Raw genomic sequence first — 18,641 nt, 5'->3', positions numbered from 1 at the left:
AGGGGGTGTGGGTTTGATCCTTGGTCGGGGAGCTAAGATCCCACGTGCCTTGTGGCCAAAAAACCAAAATATAAAAACGGAAGCAATATTTCAAATAGCTCAAACTAATTCAATAAAGACTTTAAAGATGGTCTACGTCAAAAAAATCCTAAAAAATAAATAAATAAAAGAAGTCGTGTGGGCTTGGGAAGGGGGAAGCAGAGAGAGGGGTGCACTAAACATTTGAAATCAGTGTTTTCTGAGCCCTCTGTAACCCCCCTGGATTCTTGTGTCACCCTGACTGTAAAGAAGGTTAGATTTAATTTGATTTAAAGAAATTAAAAGGATTTGACATGTCTTTTGCAAATGCAAGTTTCTGGGCTAAGATTCACATTCTCTGCAACAGATTTGAAGATGAATGTTTAAAACTTTTGTAGTATTTTTGGAAGGCTACCCAAGAAACTGGAGACAGTATTGCCTCTGAGAAGGGAACTAGGAGGCTGGTAGGGTGACCAACTGTCCCAGTTTGCTGAGAACTGTCCCAGTTTTAGTAATGAAAATCCTATGTCCCCAAAAGTCCCTCAGTTCAGGGCAAACTGGGACAGTTGGTCACCCACTAGGGAGGAGGGGAGATTTGATTTTTCAGTGTTTCCTTTCAAACATTTTGTGTTTGTACTTTTACTTTGTACCCATGATACCTAACACCCCTCGCCCCCAGAGCATCATAAATCCCCCAAACCCCATAAAAACCCCACCATAAGTAAAAATTAAAGGTAAATGAAGAACTGAGAAAAAGATTCACATATTAACGTGAGGAAACAAAACTATTATTCCTAATCTCTAAGGAGCTTTTAGAAATCAATAGGAAAAGATAAACATCTCCATTGAAAATGAGCTAAAGACACTAGCCAGGGGATTTCCTTGGTGGTGCATTGGTTAAGAATCCACCTGACAATGCAGGGGACATGGGTTCGAGCCCTGGTCCGGGAAGATCCCACATGCCACGGAGCAGCTAAGCCTGTGCTCTAGAGCCCTCAAGCCACAACTACTGAGCCTGTGTACCACAACTACTGAAGCCTGCATGCCTAGAGCCTGTGCTCCACAACAAGAGAAGCCACCGCAATGAGAAACCCGTGCTCTGCAACAAAGAGTAGCCCCCGCTCGTGGTAACTAGAGAGAGACCCCATGCAGCACCGGAGAGCCAATGCAGCCAAATACATAAATAAATAAATAAATAAATAAACTAGCCAGAAATTCACAAAAGAAGAAATACAAATGGACAATATTAGAAAACATCCCCCCAATATTTAAAGCGTTGAATATTAAAAAATAATCTCATACCAGTTTTTGCCAGTTAAATTACTAAATAATAGGGCTTCCCTGGTGGTGCAGTGGTTGAGAGTCCACCTGCCGATGCAGGGGACACCGGTTCGTGCCCAGGTCCGGGAAGATCCCACATGCTGCGGAGCGGCTGGGCCCGTGAGCCATGGCCGCTGAGCCTGCGCGTTCGGAGCCTGTGCTCTGCAATGGGAGAGGCCACAGCAGTGAGACGCCCGTGTACTGCAAAAAAAAAAATAAAAAAAATTACTGAATAATAAAAAAATAACTGTCTTAGTCAGCTCAGGCTGCTGTAACAAAATACCATAGAGTGGATGGCTTAAACAACAGACACTTATTTCTCACAGTTCTGGAGGCTGAAAGTCCAAGAACAAGGTGCTTGCAGATTTGGTTCTTGGTGAGGGCCCGCTTCCTGGCTTGCATATGGCTGTCTTCTCCCTGTGTCCTCATACAGTAGAGAGAGAAAACGCTGGTGTTGCTTCTGTTCTTATAAGGGCACTAATCCCTCCATGGGGGCCCCACACTTACAACCTCATCTAACCCTAAATACCTCCAAAAGGCCTCATCTCCCTATGCCATCACGTTGGGGGTTAGGACTTCAAAATATGAATTTTGGGGGACATAAACATTCAGTCCATAACTAATAAAATGCCATGGAAGGGTAAATTGATATAGTTCTTGGCAGGATGTATATGTCTTAACAATTTTTGTGACTTTTAACCCAGTGGTTTTTTTCACATCTAGGAGTTTAGCAATAGGCCTTGTATGTGAAGATGGGTGTGCAAGGATGCTGGTCCCTCTGCTATTTGTGAGAGCAAAGCCAACACGCTGAGGTCACTGGCATCAGGGCTTTATCTTGTAAGTGAAAATTTCAACTGTCCAGAAAACTAGAGGATAATATAAAGATATCCATGTTCCAGCCATCTTTTTATAAAAATTTATTTTTTTATTGAAGTGTAGTTGAATTACAATGTTGTGTTAATTACTGCCGTATAGCAAAGTGACTCAGTTATACATATATATATTCTTTTTCATATTCTTTTCCATTATGGTTTATCACAGGATATTGAATATAGTTCCCTGTGCTATACAGTAGGACCTCGTTGTTTATCCATACTATATACCAGTTTGCGTCTGCTAATCCCAAACTCCCTATGCAACCCTCTCCCACCCCCCTCCCCCTTGGCAACCACCAGTCTTTTCTGTATGTCCCTGATTCTGTTTCAGTTTCATAGATAGGTTCATTTGTGCCATATTTTAGGTTCCACATATAAGTGATATCATACAGCCTTTGTCTCTTTCTGACTTACTTCACTTAGTGTGATAATCTCTAGGTCCACCCATGTTGCTGCAAATGGCATTATTTCATTCTTTTTTTATGGCTGAGTAGTATTCCATTGTATATATGTACCACATCTTTATTCATTCATCTGTTGATGGACATTTAGGTTGTTTCCATGTTTTGGCATGTTCCAGTCTTCTTAATGTGTTTCCATATTTGTCTCATATTTTTGGAATTATTAAGTAAATAAAACATTTACATGTACCACTCTCTGGATCCCGTCTTCTCTCTTCCTTCCTAAAGGTGACCACTACCCTGAATTTAGTGGTTATCCACCATACATGTTGACTTTTCCTGCAATTAAACATATTTATAAACAGTAATATACTGCTTTATTTTACATGGTCTTTATTTAGCTTTACATAAATACTATTGTGCTGTAGAGAGTCTCTGACACTTGTTTTATTTTCTGCTCAACATTATTTTGGGGTTTTATCCATGTTGGTAGATGTAGCCTTGATTATTATTATTATTTTAATTTTATTTTTTTTGCGGTACGCGGGCCTCCCACTGTGGTGGCCTCTCCCGTTGCGGAGCAACAGGCTCCGGACGCGCAGGCTCAGTGGCCATGGCTCACGGGCGCAGCCGCTCCGCGGCATGTGGGATCTTCCCGGACCGGGGCACGAACCCTGTCCCCTGCATCGGCAAGCGGACTCTCAACCACTGCGCCACCAGGGAAGCCCAGCCTTGATTATTTTTGACTGCTGTTTGGTATTTCATAGGATGAATGTATCACCATTTATTTATTCATACTGTTGAAGTGTATTTAGTTGTTTACATGCTTGTGAACTACATTCACTGCTGCAGTGAACATTCTGTGCAAGTTGCTTTGTGCACGTAGGTGAAAGTTTCGCCAAGTGATATGCCCAGGAGTGCATGTACTGGGTCATGGGAAGAGCAACTTTAAATCTCTTAGCTATTTCCAGATTTTCCTCCAAAGTGATATACCACTTGTCCTAACAACAGCAAATAGTTCCAATAGCCCCACATCCTGGCCAATGTGATGGGAAGATAGCTATGTGGTTTTATTTTGGATTTCCCTAGTGACCAGTGGGGTTGAATGATTTTTCATATGTTTACAAGCCAAATGGTTTTTTTTCTTTTCTGTGAATTGCCTTTCTGTATCACTTATCTATTGTTACTTGGTAGTTTGTCCATACCTTATTTTTTTTAAAAAAATTAAGATATAATTTAAAAAAATAAAAAGAAAGGAAGTTCCCTGTCAGTCCAGTGGTTAGGACTCAGCGCTCTTACTGCCGTGGCCTGGGTTCAATCCGTGGTGGACAAGCTAAGATCCCACAAACTGCATGGCACAGCCCCCCCGCCAAAAAAGGGTATAACACACATGTAACATTGTATTGGCTTCAGGTATACAATATAATGATTTGATATTTGTAAATATTGTGAAATGGTCACCTCAATTAGTCTAAGTAACATGTTAACATCTATCACCACACACAGTTACAATAACAACTTTTTTTCTTGTGATGAGAACTTTTAAGATCCACTCTCTCAGCAACTTTCCAATACTGAATACCGTATTATTAACTGTAATCGCCATGCTGTATAATACATCCCATGACTTACCTATTTTATAACTGGAAGTTTGTATTTTTGACCCCCTTCACCCATTTTGCCCACCCCTTAGCCCCTGCCTCTGACAACCACCAATCTGTTCTCTGTTTCTATGACCTTGGTTTCTTGTTTTGTTGTTGTTGCTGTTGTTGTTTTTTTTTGTTTTTGTTTTAGATTTCACGTGTAAGTGAGATCGTTCACGTATAAGTGAGATCATTCACGTACAAATGACATCATTCACGTATAAGTGAGATCATTTACATATAAGTGACATCATTCATGTATAAGTGAGTTTTTGTTTCAGATTTCACGTATAAGTGAGATCATTCACGTATAAGTGACATCATTCACATACAAGTGACATCATTCACGTATAAGTGAGTTTTTGTTTTAGATTTCAAGTATAAGTGAGATCACGTGTTTGTATTTCTCTGGCTGATTTCACTTAGCATAATGCCCTCAAGTTTCATCCACATTGTTGCAAATGGCAAGATTTCCACCTCTTTACGGCTGAATAATAATATTCCATTGTATATATACCACATTTTCTATATCCATTCCTCTATCAATGGATATATCAGTTGTTTCCCTATCTTGGCTACTGTGAATGATGCTGTAATGTACATGAGGGTGCAGACATTTCTTTGAAATAGTGATTTAATTTCTTTCAGATATATACAGGGAAATGGGATTACTAGATCATATGATAGTTCTATTTAAATTTTTTTGAGGAATCTCCATATTGTTTTCCACAGTGGCTCTCCCAGTTTATATTCCCACCAACAGTGCACAAGTGTTCTCATTTCTCCACATCCTCACCAACATTTATTATTTTTTACCTTTTTGATAATAAAAACTTATCTTTTTGATAATAGCCATTGTCCATTTTTATTGACGATTTAAAATTTGAAATTGTCTGAACTATTCTTAATCTTTTGCTTTCCACAAGGATTTTGTATCAGCTTGTCTAATTTCATGAAAAACCCTGTTACATTTTGATTGGAATTTCATTTAATTTATACACTAATTTGGAGATAATTGGTATCTTTACAGTCCTGTGATTTCAGTAAGTATGAACACAGTGTATCTCCCTGTTGGGTCTTCTGTTATGTCTTGCAATAAAATTTATGATTTTCTGCATAATGGTTGTGTGCAGATTTTATTGTATGTATTCTTAAGAATTATTTATTTATTCTTAAGAATAATTTATTTTTATTATATTCTTATTGTATTTATTTTTTGTTGTTTTACTAATAGGGTCACTTTGTTGTTTTACTAATAGTGTCACTTTAAATATTACATTTTGTAATTATATAGGAACATAATAGATTTTAAAGGTTAATCTTATTTTAGCAAACTGCTGAACTCTAATAAAATTCTCTTATGTAGAATTCTCTGGAATTTTTTCTATGTAGACAGTCATATCTTTAAATAATAACTATCTTGCACTTTTTTTTTTCTTTTGCTGTACCACACGGAATGCAGGATCTTAGTTCCTTGACCAGGGATCAAACCTGTGCCCTTTGCGTTGGAAACACAGAGTCTTAACCACTGGACCATCAGGGAAATCCCTCTTGCTGTTTCTTTTTGAAGCCATATACCTTATATTTCCTTTTCTTTTCTTTTTTTTTTTTTTTTTCTGTACTGACCTGGACATCTGATCCGATGTTGACTAGCAGCGATGATACTGAGCATTTTTGTTCTGACTTTTAAAGGGAAAGTGGCTTATATTTTTACCATAATTGTGAGGTTTGCTCTATTACTCAGGTCAAGGACACTCCCTTCTTTTTGTGGGTTACAGAGATGTTTTTGTGTGCTTGTTTTCCATAAGTGGATGTTGTTAATTTTTACCCAAAGCTTTTTCCACCTTGCCTTATAATTCAATAATTTTTTTCTTTATACATTTCGAGCTGATATTATGAAGTGCACATAATTATAGCTTCCTGGTACATTTCTCTTTTTATCTTCTTTGTATCCCCTTTGTCTGTAATAATGACTTTTTTTCTTAAGGTCTGTTTTGTCTGATAGTAGTATAATCAGCTGTCTCTTGGTTATCATTTGGCTTTTCTGTTGTTTTTTTTTCCTTGAAGTATTGTGTCTTTATGTTATAGGCCTAGCTCTTAAACGTTGCTAGATGTGTGTCATCCAACCTGATAATCTGTTTCTTTTTACTGTTGACTATCATTGTTTGCATTTTTGCTATCTTATTTTATACTATTTGTCGTGCTGTTTCTTTGTTTTCTCCTGGGTGAGTCTAGATTTCTTTGCTGCCAGCTCCCCACCCTCCACCCCTCAATGGTTTGGAAAACATACATTCAATTCTATTCTTTTAGCATCCTATCTTAAAATTTGACTGTGCATTCTAGCCACCGCAAAGTCTACAGTTACCACCTCTTTCTTTCTTCTGAGCAATACAAGGACCTTACTACACTTCCACTCTCATCACCCCCTCTCCCCACCATCCTAGGTGCTATTGCTGTCTGGTACTTTGGTTCCATCTTATTTTTTAACTCTCCAGTTTATCCTTATTATTGTTATTGTTTTGTGCGAATCACTGCCTGCTCCTCTATACCCCCATATTTACCAATTTCTTTCTTTATCTTTTCCTCTGGCATTTTCTTTGTGGGTTTAATTTTCTTCTTCCTGAAGTATCTTCTTGAGTAGTTCTTTCAGAAAGGACTGTTAATAATAAACACACTGCCTGTTTTCTGAAAAAATGTTTCTACTTTCCCCAATCTCTGAATGATAATTTAACTACCTAGTTAACCCCCTCACACACACGCCTGACATTAACCTTCATGTGCTTCTTCTAGACTGCCAGGGTCTGAACCTCTGTGCTCAAGGCCCAGAGAGTATTGAGGAGTTAATGAGCCCAGGAGCAGCCCTCGACAGTTAAGGACCAGTGTAGGGTATTTTAGAAATACCTCTGCTTTCTTGACCCAGGAGTGGGATAATTCTGTGGCATGTGTCTTAACCTTTCTCCTAGACTTTCCTCGTGGATGAAGCTCAGCTGACCATGTGGTGACTGGCTTAATAAACACCTTTTATTGGCTGTTCTCCCTTCCCCATATCATATCTCCACTTGCCTGCCAGTGTTTCCTGCTTTCCCAAATAAATTATCTGCACTAAAATTCTCAGGGCCTGCTTTGGGGTTGGGGGAGGGAGTGGCATTCAAGCTAAGGTAGCGTGGATGGGAATCTACATTGAAGGACATATTCTCAGTACTTCTTTTTGGATCTTCTCCTTCTATCGTTTTTCATCTCCTTATAATTTCCTAAACTCTATCTTCCAGCAAATTTTTCTTCTGAGATGTCTGGTGTTTGTACTGGAATTTTAGAAATTAATTTACTGTATATTTTCACTTCTATAAGTTCTTTTTTAAAAAAAATTTTTATTGGATTATAGTTGTCTAAAAGTTCTTTTTCAAGTCTTCCTCTTCTTTTCTAGCGATGTCTTATTCTTTTGTTTTCAATTCCTGCTCTTTAGTCTATGATTTCTTTCTTTCTTTTCTTTCTTTCTTTCTATTCTTTCTGTGTTGGGTCTTCGTTGCTGTGCACGGGCATTCTCTAGTTGCAACGAGTGGGGGCTACCCGTTGTTGTGGTGTGCGGGCTTCTCCTTGCCTTGGCTTCTTTTGTTGTGCAGCACGGACTCTAGAGCGCAGGCTCGGTAGTTGTGGCGCATAGGCTGAATTCCTCCTTGGCATGTGGGATCTTCCTGGACTAGGGCTTGAACCCATGTCCCCTGCACTGGCAGGCGGTTTCTTAACCACTGTGCCACTAGGGAAGTCCCTAAACACCTGTTTTTAATTTTCCTGAGTATATACCTAGGAATGGAATTGCTGGGTAATATGGTATTTTATGTTTAACTTATTGAAGAACCACCAGACTATTTTCCGCAAGAATTGCACCATTTCACATTCTCACCAACAATGCACGAGGTGAGGGATTCAAGTTTTCCACAGTCTCTCCAACACTTTTCGTTTCTTACTATATCCATCCTAATGAAGTGTGAAGTGGTACCTCGTGGTTTTGATTCACGTGTCCCTGATAACTAATGATGCTGAGCATCTTTTCATGAATTTTTTGGCCCTTGTGTATGTATATCTTCTTTGGAGAAATGTCAATTCAAGTCTTTTGCCCATTCTATTCGGGTCATTTGTCTTTTTCTTTTAAATTTATTTATTTTATTTATTTATTTTTGGCTGCATTGGTTCTTTGTTGCTGTGCGTGGGCTTTCTCTAGTTGCAGCAAGCAGGGGCTACTCTTCATCGCAGTGCGCAGGCTTCTCACTGCGGTGGCTTCTCATGTTGCGGAGCACAGCCTCTAGGCATGCGGGCTTCAGTAGTTGTGGTTCACGGGCTCTAGAGCGTAGTTGTGGTGCACAGGCTTAGTTGCTCCACGACATGTGGGATCTTCCCAGACCAGGGCTTGAACCCATGTCTCCTGCATTGGCAGGCAGATTCTTAACCACTGCACCATCAGGGAAGCCCTAGCTGTGCTTCTAAGGAACATTTGTTGGGACTTCCTGGTGGTCCAGTGTCTAAGACTCCATGCTCCCAGTGCAGGGGGCCCGGGTTTGATCCCTGGTCAGGGAACTAGATCCCGCATGCTGCAACTAAGAGGCACATGCTGCAACTAAAAGAGCCCATGTGCTGCAACTAAAGATCCTGGGTGCCGCAACTAAGACCCAGTGCAGCCAAATAAATAAATATTAAAAAAGGAAAAGAACATTTGTTATATTTAACACAGCATTTCGAGATGTTTTGTAGTAGGTGGATTTTCAGGTTATCTAGTAAAAAGAAAAGTTTGAAATGGAAATCCTTAAGTGGCTTTTCTGCTATATCATGCTAATTCTGCCTCTTCTGCCACTTCTTTCTTGGGAACATCTTCCTCTCCTGGGACAGTAAAGGGAGTGGTGGGGTGTGAGGGGTGTGCATGGGGTGGGGGAGGTTGGGGACAAAACGTTTCCCAGACTCTTAGGGCAGGTGCCATGACATGAGAAGCAGCAGTGTGGGCTTCCTCACTGAGATGTGTCTTAGGCTGCCTGTCACAGAGCCTGGGGTCCCAGCATGAGAGTCCCCATCCTCCTCCGTTTTATTGGCTACCTCTTTTAGCAAGAATTAGTTTAGCAGTTGATTGAGAATTAGGCTCCAGGGAATTAGAGGTTGCGAAGAAAGATTGGTGTGTGTGGTGTGTATGTTTGTGGTGTATGTGTATGTGATGTGTGGTGTGTGTATGGTGTGTGTGGTGTTTGTGGCAGTGTATGTGTGTGTGTTGTGTATATGGTGTATGGTGTGTGGTGTGTATGTGGTGTGTGTGTGGTGTGTGTGGTGGTGTATGTGTGTGTTGTGTGTGTGTTGTGTGTATGTGTGTTGTGTATATAGTGTGTGGTGTGTGTGTGGTGGTGTATGTGTGTGTGTTGTGTATATAGTGTGTGTTGTATGTATGTGTATGTTGTGTACATAGTGTGTGTTGTATGTGTTGTGTGTATGTTGTGTATATAGTGTGTGTTGTGTATATAGTGTGTTTGTGGTGGTGTATGTGTGCGTGTTGTGTATATAGTGTGTGTTGTGTGTGTGTGTTGTGTATATGGTGTGTGGTGTGTGTGTATTGTGTATATGATGTGTGTTTGTGTGTATGGTGTGTGTGTGTGGTGCATGTGGTGTGTGTGTATTGTGTATATGTGTGTTGTGTGTATGGTGTGTGGCGTGTATGTGGTGTGTGTGTATGGTGTGTGTGTGGTGTTTGTGGTGGTGTATGTGTGTGTGTTGTGTATATGGTGTGTGTGTGTGTGTGTGTGTGTGTGTGTGTGTGTGTGTGTAAGGTCAGGGAGGAGTGAGGGCAGCAGAGGTGGTTGGAAGTGTCTTCGGGAAGAGTTCTAGCATCTGACGGTCCAGCCATCATTTCAGAAAGGCCTGGAATAGTGACCAGGCCCCTCATCTTTAACTTGGCCATTCTCTGGCCAGGACCCACACTGACAGTTCCCATCAGGGCTGGAACCGGATCACTCGCACCTAGCGGGACAGGATGCATCAGCTCTCTCCTTCCTCTAAACACGGCTGCTAAATTGGCTCAGGCTGAGGTGTTTTTCCAAACTTCCCTGGAGTCTGGCCCTGGAAACCGGATCCGAAAGTTCAGTTGCTCCAGTCTGGATTCTTCCCTGGTCTGCACTGGCCTGCCCCGGACAGCCAGCCTTCCTGGTCCTGCCGTCTGTGGGGCACTGTCTGAGGGGGGACCCGCGCCTGTGTAGGGGCGCCAGGAGGGCCAGGCAGCTCCTTAGGGCAGCTGCTAGGAAGCCTCCCACCAAAGCGTTCAAAGCCTTATCGCCTTGGAGGTGTTTCTAATACCATTTCCGTTCATTGTTTCCTCTCGGTCATTAGGAGGAGGCCTGTCCCCCGTGGTGGCAGCTCACAGCTATTTTGGTGGGAAAGCGGGGCTGACGGACGTCACAGCTTGGGCTTTATCTCCCCTCGGCCCAGGCTGTCCACAGCACGGGGGTCACTCACCAGCAAGACAGTCCCAAGCCACGGAAGGTCCTGGAGAGCATGGCCTAGGGCTGGCGGCACCACTGCGGAGGCTGAGTTTCCCGAAGGACCTTGGGGTCACCCGCAGTCCCCATTTGCAGGGGAAGGTATGGTCTTTGGGGAAGAGGGCTGGCTCGTAGTGGGAGGAAGATGCAGGACTGATCCTCACCGCTGGGGAGCTGGGGTTCTCCATCCCTGGACTAGCTTGCAGGGTGATTCACAGCCAGGGACCCTCTAACGCTACCTCTTCCACTTGCCTCTGGAGGTCCTGTGGCTGCCTACGCTACTGCCTGGGCTTTACTGCTTGTAATACTTGACCAGATGGGACAGGAATGAGCTCTGCCTTCACCTCTGGGTACCTTCTGGAAGCAGCCTGATGTACCTGTGTGTTGGGCACCTGCTCCAAGACCAAGCCTTGGCCATATCAGACATTAGAGTGTTCCTTCCACAGATACATCATGGATGGGGTTTTCCTCTCCCTTGTTTGGCTGGATGGGGCAGTGGGTGGTAAAGGAGCTCCCCACCCCCAGGGGATCTCAGGTGACAGACTGCACTTAATCTTGCAGCTTTTGCAGAGGAGGGAGCTGTGGCCGGGGCTCTAAGGGACTCGGAGTATGCTGGGCCAGCCAGGGTCCGTTGTCCTTTTCTGGGGCGGCCACACCACAGGGAACCTTGCCCACCACCCAGGGTTGCTGGACTCCTGTCTATTTATCAAATCAACTCAGCAAATGTTGCCTGAACACCTCCTGGGTGCTGGGCACTGTGCTGGGAGCTGGGATGGGGATGAGAGAGGAGTTGGTGTACATTGTGGGTGATTGCCCAGAAAGCCTGGTTGCTGAGTGTTCCCAAAGCCTGGTGCCCATGGTAGGAGCAGAAGCAAGACAGTTCCTACTCCCCAGTTTGCTGCCGAGCGTGAAAGGATGAAGAGGAGGAGGGAATGAGGTGCCCCCGGCTCTGAGCGGCCGCGGGAGCTCGGGGGATGACACCTGGGGGCGGGTGGAGGCCAAGGCAGGGCTTTCCTCTCTGTGTGCAGCAGGGACCACTGTTCGGGGAAGGATGCCCGGGGTCCTGGATCACAGTGATTGTTACTCTTGGGCCTGGCCACAGGCTATTTTGGGGACCAGCAGTCCATGTTTAAGGGGCAAATGAGAGTGATTCTCTTCTCTTGCTTGAAAAAAATTCCCCCTACTTCATGCATGGCCGGGAGCACATAGCAGCCACCTGTGTGGCCAGCGATCGCGAGCTCAACTCTCCTGCTTCTCCTCAGATGATCCCTGCCAGGCTCACGAGGTTGCTGCTCGCTCTGGCCCTCACCTTGCCAGGTAGGTACAAAGGTGCTGCCGCCACTCTTCACTCCTGCCTCAGGGCCGTTGGGAACCACCCCCTGCCAGGGATCTGCAGGTGTGTCTGGAGCCCACCTGTGTGCCCAGCCCCACGTTCGGCTCATGCTGGGGCTGCCGGAGTCACTGGCTTCCCGGTTAATTCCTCTTATGAAGGTTCTGCAGAGCCCACTGCCCTGGACTTGTGTTTCTCAAGGACCAGGTGCCTGTAAATGTCTTCTCCAATTGGGGAACTAAGAAGCACCAGGGCCACACAGAACTGTCCTGTATGCTGGGGATGGAGGATGGAGAAGAAGGAATCCAAGACTTGGGAAGATTATTAGCTTTAGAATGGATTGTGGAGCTCATCTAGTTGTACAGGTGTACATCTGATAGTACCGATGCAGAGACTGAGGGTCGGAGAGGAAAAAATGACTGCTCCAAAGTCACACAGAGCCCAAATCAGAGGCCAGCTCTCCTTCACTGTACAACACTGCCCTCCTTCCCGCACTGAGATGCTGAGTCTGTGAAAGGCAAGGGGGACCCTTTTCTGATCCTAGTCTCCATTTAGATGACTAGGCCAGCAGCACCCAGCCTACTGCTCACAGGTTAGTCTGGGGCAAAGTGTACATTCGTCACACCCTCTGCATCTTCCTGCTAGGTGTGTTCTGTGCCAGGGATCTAGAAAACTTAGAGATTGACAGCTGTGGTTTCCACCTGCCAACACACACACACACACACACACACACACACACACACAGTGTGAGAGCGGCAGGAGATAGCATATGACCCTGCAGGAGTCAATACTTCACAGATTCTATGTGTCAGGCACACAGGTTGATCTGTTCAGAATTCAGTATATTCAAGATACACCAGTAGATGAATGTAGAAGGATGCTCAGTACAATCTATGTACATATCAGAAAACTGGGAAACGCTAGAACCTGTACCAAATACATTTAGAGGCAAAGTATAGTGCAGCCACCAAAAATGTTTTGGAAGTATGGCACGACACATTCTTTATACTGAGAAATCAACGGGTTATAAACAGTTTGCTCCGCATGCCGACAAATGTGCCAAAAATCTGTAAGTGTATATACACAGTAACATAGAAATAAAAGATAAATGCTAAAACGTTAACTCTGGTTACTGCTGAATTTGGTTACAGATGATTTTAATTTCTTTTGGTTATTCTTCCATAGTCTCCCGATTCTCTCTAATGAGCACGCAGCACATTTAAAATCAGTGGATATATGTCATTGAAATGAACAGGTCTCCTGGAAGGCAGCTCCTCCATTATTGCCGAGTCCTGGGTCATATTCTGGGGCTGAAAGCGACAGCTTTATTGTCGTTGAGGTTGGAAAGGTCTTCCCCGGAGCCTAATTTCTAACAGACGCAGCCTCGTTTCTACCAGGCTGCAGTGGTTTGGGCTGGTGGTACCAGCTGTGCTCACGTGTGGCCTTTCCCTCCAGGGGCCCTTTGTGGAGAAGGCGCTCTTGGCAGGTCGTCGATGGCCCGATGCAGCCTCTTCGGAGGTGATTCCATCAACACCTTTGATGAGAGCATGTACAACTTTGAGGGAAGCTGTAGTTATCTCCTGGCGGGGGACTGCCAGACACACTCCTTCTCTCTCATAGGTGAGTCCGGGCCCTGAGGGGAGGAACCCAGAGGCGGGTGGGGAGTGGGGACAGCAGAGCTCAGCCCTGGCAGGTGAGGGCCTTGGGGATTGCGGGTTGGGATTTCCTACTCTTAGGACAGTGCCTGAGCGGAGAGCATGGTGGGGAACGGCCTCTCCATGACGTGGGGATTCCCTCGGCTTCCCGCTGGGCCCCTACCCGTGGGAGCCTGGTGGATGGAGAGAGTCTTCGTGCTTCTCCAGTGGTTGAGTCTGTCGCTCTGGGTCCAGGCAATGCTCCGGAAGCCCCGAAGCATCGAGAGAATCGATGACCCAGAAGGTGGTTTTTAATAGCAAAAGCCTGTAGAAAAGGGAAGGAAGGTTGCATGTTCTCGCTGGAATTCAGAGTATCAGCTGATGTCGAGCACCTCCTGTGTTCCTGGCAAAGTGCTGGTATCATGCCCGTGTTACCTCTGCCCCTGTGCAGCAGCTCTGAGATGTAGGGGCAGGTACCGTCACCCCCCTTCACACATGAAGAACTGAAGCCCAAGGAGGTTGCACGACCCTCCCACGTGCTGACGGATAAGAAAGGAAGAGCTGGCTTTCGATCCTGGGCTTGTCAGGAAGGAGGACCTTTCTTCTGTGTTAAGGAGAGAGGGCACTTTCCAAGGCTGGGAGTGGGGCTGGAGGCAGTGATGGAACACTGTGGTTTGGTGACCTTCACAACAATTAACGAGATGTGTGTGGTGCATGAGTGAGGGACGCAGCAAAAACCAGCAAAGGCGGCGGAGTCCTTAGCCTTGGCGCGGCGGGGCGTGTGGAGGGGAGATGGCAACGGACAGACCTACACTGTTACAGCAAAATTTTTCGTGACAATAGTTATAAGGAGAGCGAGGAAAACTTTACTCAGGACGGACCAGTGCAATGGAGGTTTTGCAGTAGAGGGGAGAGATGGGCTCCACTCCGAATATAACAAAGACGAGTGGGGACTTATAGTCAGGGAGCTGGGTGTGGGCTGCTGGTGGAAAACGACTAAGAGGAAACATCAGGGATCAGGGGGAATTCTGGCTAAACCAACTTGACAGGATTCTTGCTGAAGGGAGGCCGGGGTGATACGATGTCCAGGCTGGGTTACAAGGAGTATGATCAGATACGGAGGGTAGGGGATTTTCGCTAAACTGACCCAGCAGGATTCTTGCTAAAACTGGACTAACCAGGCCAAGGACAGAGTCCGTGGGGGCACCTAACCGAGGAGAGGGCTCAGAGGAGCCTGACTCAGGTTTGGTTATGGACAACTGGTCAAGGAGAGCATCTTGGTCAACACCCAGACCCTCACACGAGATGCAGGCTGTAGGGATCTTGGGGTGTTAACTCCATCAGTCAGGAAGGATGGGAGCAGAACCCTCTGGGTCTACCGCTGGGCGAGGCTCTGCGTGGTTGCTGGGTGAGCTGACAGCTGGCCTTAGCTCTGGGTTCTCCTGCTTTTTAAATTAATTAATTAATTAATTAATTTTTGGCTATGCCACACGGCATGTGGGATCCTGGTTCCCCAACCAGGGGTCGAACCCGAGGCCCCTGCAGTGGAAGCGCAGAGTCCTTACCACTGGACTGCCAGGGAAGTCCCATGGGTTCTCCTGCTTCTCTGGCTACCCTCTTCCTGCCCTGCCTTTTCCCCACCTGCCCTGCCTCTGCTGGAAAACCTATCCCAGCATGACTTGAGTAGTCCGAACTTCACTGCAATGCCATTTCCCCTACTCCTCCGTGAATCCCTCAGGGCAAGGACCACGTCACATTCATCTCTGTTTCCTTAGCTCCCGGGGGTCTCTGTCATCACCGAACAGGGGATCCAGGAAGCGCGGTGCTCTGCTGTACCGAAGAGCTGGCTTCATGAACAGCACGTTGTGCCGGACCTTGGAGGAGGGGGTTTTGCTTGGGCAGAGAGGACCGGGAGGATGCCCCATGCAGGGGGGACAGCAGGAGCCCAGGGAAGGCTCTGGAAAGGGTGTATGTCGGGGCCGTGCAGCCCAGTGGGGAGGTCCTTGTGCTGGGAGCCGTGGTTCCCTATTTCCAGCGCGCATCAGGCTCACCTGGAGGCTGGTTAAAACAGATTGCTGGGGTCCTCCATCCCTCCCACCCCGCCCAAGGTTTCTAAGTCAGTGGATCTGGAGCGGGGCCTGAAATGTTCATTCTTAACAAGTTCCCAGCTGCTGCTGCTGGTTTGGGGCCCCAAGTTTGAGAAGCACAGGCCTGGGGAATAGTGGAGTGCAAGACTGGGTCACGGGGGCAGGCTGATGGGGCTGCGTCTTGCTGTCTGATGGGGGAGTTTGTTTCTTGATTTCGCAGGCAACGAGGGGCTAGTGTAGAGCCTCAGCAGAAACTGGTTCTTTGCCAAGATGCTTCTGAAAAGGAGAGAAGCGGGATGCAGGGTGGCCTTGGCCGTGGTAACCAGGCGGGTGATGAAAAGGACCAGAGACACCCCTAGGGCATGATGAATTGAGGAAGTCATCCTGAACTCTGAACTCTGGGGACCCGTCTTGCTTCAGAGGCAGCAATGGAGGGAAAAAGCACCCCCTCACCTTCCCTGGGAAGCTGAAGGCCCCAGGTCCTTCCTCCTCAGGTGGTCCCAATGTTTATTTCCGTGGATTTCTCCACCTTAAAAGTCACAGTGCATTTGCTTTGCTTGCTTTTTAAGAGTCCACATGTGAGATCGTACAGTATTTGTCTCTCTTTGTCTTATTTCACTTAGTACAATGCCTCCAAGGTCCATCCACGGTGTCACAAATGTACCGTGGGCACTTGGGGGCATGTCTGTCAAAGTCAGGGTAACACTGACCCCTCTGCCTCACATCCACGCGGGTTGGTGTCCGAAGTCTGGCCTCTCTGGCCATCCTTCTCTGGGTTTCAGGGGCCAAGGAGGAATGGAAGGGCTCTCTAGTTCAGAGCATCTCTGTGGGATACCCCCTCTGCGTCCTCCTTTTCTTACAATTTGCTCTTGTCAAGTGGCAATTTTCTGGCAGGTAGTTGGCTTAAGTCAGGCTGTAGATCAACCCCATTTCAATGCAGAATAGTTTCATTCCCACCCAAACTCGTGCTGCTAACATCAGAGAGCATGGGTGACTACTTTTTCTGTTTTTTAGGGGTGGGAGGGGGTATTGGCAGGAGAGGGATAATCTGAGGAGCTGAGCCCGGCAGGGTAGGCTGGCACCGCTGCTCCGGGGGCCGGAGGTGCCAAGGGGCCCCGCACCGCTGGACGCTGCCTTTCCATCCTGCAGGCGCGGCTGTGCCCTCCCACACGTCTCTGCTCTATTGTTCTCCAATGACATCCTGTTTCCTCGCTTCTAATCGCAAATTCCCGTTCCTCTCCCGTGAACCTTGTTCGCATCCTGGGTAAAGTGTTTGTGTCTGAGCATCAAGGGCCACCTGGTGCCAAGGCGAGGCCCCTTGTTCTGATGTCGGCTCCCGGTCCGGCAGGCTCCATCCAGGGTCCCAGTTCAAGGCTCCTAGCCGGCCAGCACGGGGACCCGGGAGAGACCTCGGGAGTTCTGGTGGCCCCTGAGCCACCCTGCGGGATGTGGCTCCCAAGGCAGCCCCGAGAGAGCCACGGACAGCCAGCAAGGTTCTGGTGAACTCCCCAGCGTGAGCCTCTGCCTCCCTATCAGTATGTGGCCAGGTCACTCCAGATCGCTGTCGTGCAGCTTTCGGACAGTGATCGCCTGCATCAGAATCACAGGAGGGGAGGATGGAGTGTTTGTTAGAAACACAGAGTAGTGACTCCCACACTCTAGGCTCAGAGAAAGCACTCGGGTCTGACTCTGCTCCCAGCTGCCCCCTGCTTCCCTGAATGCTCCTCACTCACCTGGGGGAGGCCTTGTTCCCTTACTCAGAGCCTCAGTTCCTGAATCCAAGAGGCCAGACTGGAGATGGGGCCGCGGGAAGAGCTTCCCTATAGCTCTCCTCTGGGATGGATGCCTCGCCCGTCTTGCGGCAGTTACAGGAAGTGCGGGCCTGCAGGTCTGCAGACCGTGGGAGCGTCCTCCCTCCCCGGGGCTCGCCGGCAGTGTCTTTTCTTTTTTTTTGGCCGCACCTCGTGGCTTGTGGGATTTTTAGTTCCCTGAGCAGGGATTGAACCCAGGCCCTCGGCAGTGAGAGCGCGGAGTCCTAACCGCTGGACCGCCGGGGAAGTCCGTCCCTGGCATTTTCTACTGGCTCATCTTCCTAATGGCTACACATCGTCAGATGCCCTCCTGAGTTCTGTAGGGAGGGAAGGAAGCAAATGAAACATAAGGCTGATGGAGAGTTCCGTCCTGCGCTAGTGGTTAACTGAATCCTGAGCGCTCAGACGCCCCGTTAGGTGGCTTTGTGTTACAAAGGGAGGTTTGCACTTGGAGTTAGAAAACCCTGATGTGGGCTCTGCCCGTGTTAGCTGTGTAAACCAATAGTTCTCAACCAGGGTGATTTTTTTTCCCCCAGAGGACATTTGGTTGTGTCTAGAGACATTTTAGATTGTCACAGCTTGGGGGGTGGGGTGGAGGCTAGTGTCATCTGATAGGTAGAAGCCAGGGATGCTGTTAATTATCCTACGTGCACAGAGTGGCCACCACAACAAAGAAGTATCTGGCCCGCAGTGTTAATAGCGCCGAGGTGGAGAAAGCCTGTTGTAAACTTGGGCCTCAGTTTCTCCAACTGTAGAATGGAGTCAGTATAGATCAGTGTTTTGCAAACTGAGTCACAACATATGGGTCATAAAATGAATGTAATGGTTGTAACCAGCATGAAAAAAAATTACATGGAACAGAATAGAAGACATCAGAAAGTACCAGAGCGCCTGGCACAGGGTTAGGGTAGGAATGTTATGTGAACTGTGTATGGTGCATGCGCTGGGCCATGAAGTTACTGGCATTTTTACTCCACTTGCTGGGCAAAAATGTTCTTTTTTTAAATTTTATTTTT

At 46.7% G+C, this 18,641-nt stretch overlaps 1 protein-coding gene across 7 annotated transcripts in view; it reads left to right on the top strand.

Annotated features, from left to right (window-relative positions):
- The window catches only part of VWF (von Willebrand factor), a 197,711-nt gene that overhangs the window by 51,250 nt on the left and 127,820 nt on the right, over positions 1–18,641 (top strand). For all 7 annotated transcript variants that reach the window (XM_067695488.1, XM_067695485.1, XM_067695489.1 and 4 more), the window contains 3 exons: positions 10,615–10,865; positions 12,026–12,080; positions 13,549–13,713. In XM_067695488.1, the coding sequence (XP_067551589.1) occupies positions 12,026–12,080; positions 13,549–13,713 (220 nt within the window). In that variant the 5' untranslated portion in view covers positions 10,615–10,865. The remainder of the gene's footprint in view (positions 1–10,614; positions 10,866–12,025; positions 12,081–13,548; positions 13,714–18,641) is intronic.

This window comes from Pseudorca crassidens, chromosome 11 (assembly GCF_039906515.1).
Source record: "Pseudorca crassidens isolate mPseCra1 chromosome 11, mPseCra1.hap1, whole genome shotgun sequence".
In the NCBI taxonomy this organism is placed as follows: Eukaryota; Metazoa; Chordata; class Mammalia; order Artiodactyla; family Delphinidae; genus Pseudorca; species Pseudorca crassidens.
Note: the sequence above shows the minus strand (reverse complement) of the source record. Positions and strands in the feature narration are given on the sequence as shown.